General features: G+C 34.8%; 2 protein-coding genes across 4 annotated transcripts in view; both read right to left on the reverse strand.

Moving 5' to 3' along the window:
* Positions 1 to 1,187, reverse strand: part of LOC105159741 (guanylate kinase 1) — a 3,846-nt gene extending 2,659 nt beyond the window's left edge. The window contains exons 1-3 of one of the 3 annotated variants that reach the window (XM_011076921.2): positions 800 to 1,184; positions 311 to 342; positions 71 to 178 (exon numbers count right to left, since the gene is read on the reverse strand). In XM_011076921.2, the coding sequence (XP_011075223.1) occupies positions 71 to 178; positions 311 to 313 (111 nt within the window). In that variant the 5' untranslated portion in view covers positions 314 to 342; positions 800 to 1,184. Of the gene's footprint in view, positions 1 to 70; positions 179 to 310 lie in introns of all 3 variants that reach the window. The other 2 variants (XM_011076920.2, XM_020693206.1) reach the window with 2 other exon arrangements.
* On the reverse strand, positions 4,211 to 5,890 carry LOC105159742 (remorin 4.1; the record flags this gene model as incomplete). Its single annotated transcript, XM_011076924.2, is given in 2 exon segments — positions 4,211 to 4,701; positions 5,181 to 5,890. Coding segments are annotated over 2 exon segments (831 nt in total). The 3' UTR covers positions 4,211 to 4,509.

Here is a 5,890-nt window from a genome sequence, read left to right on the forward strand (position 1 = left end):
AAAAATATTTGAAAAAAAAAAACCCGGGGGGGGGGGGGGGGGTATTTTTCAAATAAGTGGATCGTCATACTGTTTTGTTGCCGATATCAATAGCAGTCTCACATCCCTTAGACTTTGAGTGAAGCCCATTAGGGAAATTGGCATTGAGATTGTCCACAACAAAAGCAGGAGCTTCCCCCTGATGATAGCATAATCAAAACAATAAAGACTAGAAAGCAACCATTTTCATCCATCTGTTTCATTTAACAAAAGCATTTGTTCACTTCATTTTTCCCTTAAACAACAAGGTATCAGAAAAATATGAGCTCACCATAGATACAACTGACCCACCAATCAGCGGTTCTGTTAAAAAAACATAATGATAAAAGAGATCAAAATTGGTATATGATATTCGGAGCTCACATTGCAAAAGTTTCATTTCAACACCAAAAAGCATAAAATGCCCCTTCCAACTCCTAACTCACAAACTCCTGCATCCAAAAACACCTGACACCACCCCTGCCCACCCACACGCACACACAATAATATCAAATATTAATGAAGAAAAGAATGGCAAGAAAGGTGAAGATAGGTATCAGAAACAACAGCCCGGATGCCTTAACATATAATTACAATAATATAAACCAGATATAACACATTTTGCTGCTTTGTACGAAGAAATCAAGAACCCCATTAATTAACACACAAATCTTCCTCTATCTCAATGCACAGAGCAAGGAGAAAATAAAATCTTGAACCTGGAACCTCCTAGAAGCTCAGGATCAAACCATCAGTTTCGTCTAAATACAATGACGAATACCTTTCGAATGGGAATTTACACAAACACAAGCTCCGAGCTTCACACTTTTTCTCCTTTCCGGGTTGCCCTTTGTTTTCCCTCGTGAAGCTGATTCAACCGTCTTGAAAAGAAAAACTTAGAATTGTAAAGTCAGAAATCTAGAGCAAGAAGAAGCGGTATCTGCAAAGAAACCTTCTCGGGATGAATTTTCTCCCACATTTCAAGCCCAGGTTATATTATATATACTGTTAACTCCGTGTGTGCTTGTGCTTCTGCGCGTGTATATGTGTGTGTGTTTTAGAGAGAGAGAGAGAGAGGTGGTCTTTGGCTGCATTCAATTCACGAAACCTTGAATTTGAGGACGATGTCGGCTTCGTCCTTTGTTCTATATTTCTCTTTTCTTGTTTTCAGGTTTTCGTAAATTTGGCTCCCTTTCCCCCTTATAGCGCTCACATTCTGCCCACCCAAATTCTAATCTCAATTGCCCTATACTCCAATTTAATTAATTATATAATAAGTGTAATATAATAATATGATTAATAAAAAGTTAATTCTCTTTTTTACAATTTAATTAATTATCTTTTATTTTTGAAAGTTTTTTTTTCAAATTAATCATTATGGCACGTCATTTTTACGTACATATAATAAATATATTTTTATGCTTTACAATATATTATATATAAAATTAAAATATATAAACAACATATCACATTTCAAAAAATAAATAAATAAAAGAAAATTAACTTAGGGATATTATCCACACACAAAAATTTTGGTGTCGTAATATCACAAACCGTTATTTATGAGTATAATTTTTTTTTATATTTGTATAGATATTTAAATTGAAAAAAAAATGAATAGAAATAATTGAAAAACACGTAAGGGATATTTTCGAAAATTTAAAAACTTGATATCATAATGTAAGACCACTATTTTTTTAATAAAAATGAAGTTTCTTTTTATTAGTATAGATAATTTTTAAAAAAATAATAATAAATAGGGGTATCAGCAGAGTCAATCGTACCTCGTAAATTCAATTTAGTACCGTCCCAAGAAATTAGGTTAGTTAAATAGGACCCTAGGTCAATTAATTACATGTTGTACAAAATTAGGTATAAAATATAGAGTTAATTTCACTTAGATCTCTTCTAAAAATATGAAATTATATTCTTTTCTGACGAAGTTTTAAAATTGCATTTACACCTCTTTTAAAAAATTATTGGTTACAGTTGACCCTTTCATTAAAATTTGGACGAAAAATACTGACATTGACAAAAAAATTATATAAATTTTTTATTTATTTTGCTAACGTCGACATCTTTTGTCCAAACACTAACGAAAGGGAGTCATGTATAAACAGAAAATTTTATGCGCAAAGTGTAATTTTATATTTCAGATGGGGTCTAAATGTAATTAATCCTAAAATTTGTGATAAATTATAATTAGTTCTCATGAGATTTTGGAATAATTATAAATATTTTTTTAATTGTTTGAGATATACCGATACTTCGATTTTAATGATAATCTAACAACTAATCTAATATGTCACTATGAATTATAAATTATAATTTTATTTATTTTCTAAACTTTTTTATGAACCAAAAAGTCTATTTTTTTTTTAACATTTTCTCCAAAATTCTTCACACCTCCTATTTTTTTAATTTTCACTTTTTTAAAAAAAATAAGAAAAATTAAAAATAAAGATAAAGTAGACCCCATTAATTATAATTAATTAATTAATTAAATACATCTTAATTTGCTATGAATGTACCAAAATGTGGTATATTCATTTGGAGGATGACTTATCTGGAGATCATTTGACATTATTTAGTACTACAACAATCAGACGTGGAATTGATACAAATTTTAGAACAACATATACAATAATTTATTAGAAAGTTGCTCTCTTTTTGTCCCATTATTATTATTTCTTTTTATTAGAAAATATAGGGAAAAACAAGAAATAGGCTTTATGTTTGGATTTGTGTTTTGGAGATATGTGTGTTGAAAATAAATGGTATGTTTGCATTTGTGTTTTGAGGTAATTTAAAATATTTTAAAATAAGTAGTGTAGGTTTGATGCTAGAATTTGGGTGACAAAAATCAATGTTCATTGTCAAATTATATCTCTTTTATATATGTTTTTATATATAAATATTGTATGTTTAATGTTATATTTTTTGGAGACAAAAATTACTGTTTATTGTCAAATTATGTCTTTTTTATAAATATATATATATATTATATATAGAAAGTTGAAAAATAAAAAAACACACAGATAAGATGTAAAAATACAAAAACAAGGTTTCTTCTTAGAAAAATAATTTACATGTTTTTCTTTTTTCTCAATTGTTATGTGGCCCATTAACATAGTAGTCAAATGGGGTAATTCATCACCAGCCCAAACTCTGTTGCCTGCCCATAGAAACTTAGGCCCACATACCAATTGTGCTGCTTCTGATCTTAAATTCTTAATTCCCACTTTTTAATTCACAATTAGACCAATGCCTCTGAATCACCCTCAACTACGGAAAATCAAATGGTCACTTTTTATCACTTTCCTTATAATGCTGATTTTCACGTACACGAAATTCTAACTCAAATCGAAGTTGAATTAATTATACGGCAATTGTATATATTTGTAGATGATTGATGTATAGTTCAAGAGAAAATGACCTGTTGAATTATTTGGTTCGAGCAAACTTGGTTATCTTCACCCACAGCGGCAGCAACCGGTAAATCAAAATCTAGGCCTTTGAACTCAACACATTCCCCAGGAATCCTCAAAACCTATTACATAGAAAATCCACCACAGAACAATTCCTAATTTAAAGTTGCAGAGTCCAGAGCTATCATATGATCTGATGGAGGACATGAATGAAGTTGCATGGTGTCACCAAAAGAGACCAAAGGAACAAACAAACTTATTTGTCGAATTCGATCCTCTGAATTACAAAAATTGTCATTATAGATGTATGAGTTTGTTAGTTGTTTGTGTCGGGCATCCTCCAAATACAGAGTTAAATGGTTTGATGTTATAACTCTGTTGCAGTTGGAGGAGTGGGTGTTATGTAAGGTCTTCAAGAGAAATGTTGGGACTAAAATAACTCTGAATCAAATCGGTATGACATTGTTGATGATCATCAACAGCAGCAGCTACTACATTCCCAAGAGTGCTTCTGATGCCGAACGAATTACCAGGTCCATGATGCAGCAAATCAGCAGCCTTAGCAAAATCAAGGCCTTGTGCATCAATTTCAGGCAGGGGTACGTACCTTTCATGACCAACAATGCCTCAGTACCTGCAGCCGGTCCAGCAGAATCCAGGCCGTTATTTCAGGGCAGAGCTGTAAAAATGATTGTGATGTTCCGAGACTTAGAATAGAGCTCTAGGACTTTGAGTTAGTTTATTTGCAAAAAGACAAAGCAGCATGGAGAAGTGTAGGACACAATCTTTATGCTGTAGAGTGATTGTGAATTTTCTCACAAGCACAAAACTGACATACACATCATCATTCATACACAGAGTTCTTGGTTTCTTCAACTCTCCAATGCCACACTCAACACACAAAGGATTAGGGGTAACCCTTAAGGTTCAAAAAGTGAAGGGACCCCCCCATATAACCTTACAAAACTCATAGTTTCGAATGCATTCCACACGTATTTTGCAAACTATATTTACATATGACGACTAATTATGCCAGCTAGCCGAGTATTGGTGTACGTATTGCTCAAAAGAAAGAGCGCTTGACGGGCGGTCGGCCAACGGCTCTCATCAAGTTGGCTATTTCAAGAACTCTGGCCACTTTTGTGCCCCTCTTGGCCTCAGAAGAAGCCCTCCTCTCCTCTGCTTTCCTGTGAGCTTTTGCAATGTCATTCTGCATTTTCTCCAGGGCTTTTGCTCTCTTCTCCTCCAGCTTCCTCTACAAATTCACAGATTTTTTGAGTTGATCCATACTACGTAGTCTTTTGTAGCTCAGGTCTAGTAATAGACAAAATTCGGACAGCAGAGGACTATGTTTATACTTAAGTCGGAGGCAATTTGTGCAACCTAAACTTCCTCAAAACTTGATTGGTATCTTCCGTTTCAGATGCCTTAACCGAATTACAGTTCACATATACACGCTACATGTATAGAATTTGCATCAAATGAACTGTGAACAAGTAAAAGATACCAAACATATGATCAAGAAATGTCTAAAATAGTTGAAGGGGCAGTTCAAACTAACTGCTTAATTAATTAATCATCGCTAAATTTCAACTAGTTTTGCAGGAATTAAAGCTAAAAGATCATATCAGTAACTAGCAAAGGGAAAAATAGATGATATAATCAAGAAATTAAAAGCCATGCATGCATCTTCTCATTTGTTGTTATGGAAATTCATCAAGTATTAGTATATACCTCAACTTTCTTCATCCAAGAGTTGGCCTTCTGGACCTGCTCGCCCTCCCATCCCTTGATCACGGCATCCTCGCGCTTAAACCGATTATTGATCTTGGCGATCTTAGCGTTTTGCCAAGCGTTAATCTTCGACTCCACCTCCTCTTTCTTCACTCGTTGCACCGTTACTTCACCGCCGGTGTGATTACTGTTCACTATAGTACTAAGTATGAGCCCGTCGCCACCGCCACTACCCCTTGGCGACTGCACGGGATCCAATGGATTGCTATCCGGCACGATCGCCAAGGGGTTGGTCTCTTCGTGCAAATTCTCCTCCTCCCCTATTCTGCCCAAATTATTCGAGCCCGACTCATGTTCAGTGGCGATAGTGGAGCCCGCAAGGACAAGAGCACTGAATTCCCTACTCATGCTAGTGAAATTCTCACCACCCTCAGTGGTGGATGATGCCATGGAGAGGGATGATGATCTATGGCTGCTAGTTTCCCAAGCTTCGCGACGTGGGCCCCGGGGGGCTCGCGGTGGGGTTAGAGCATGGATGTCTCTGATGATAGGTGATCCCTGATCATCTTGCTGATCTTCTTGAAGATGGCTGCTCCTACTTGTGCTGGCTATGGTTATGGCTCTTTGATCATTCAACATTTAGCAAGACAGACTAACAGTTGTCTGTGTGTGTGTCTGAGATTTGTTATTCTCAGTTTGTGACAAAATAG

The sequence above is a fragment of the Sesamum indicum genome, linkage group LG4 (assembly GCF_000512975.1).
Source record: "Sesamum indicum cultivar Zhongzhi No. 13 linkage group LG4, S_indicum_v1.0, whole genome shotgun sequence".
Lineage (NCBI taxonomy): Eukaryota > Viridiplantae > Streptophyta > Magnoliopsida > Lamiales > Pedaliaceae > Sesamum > Sesamum indicum.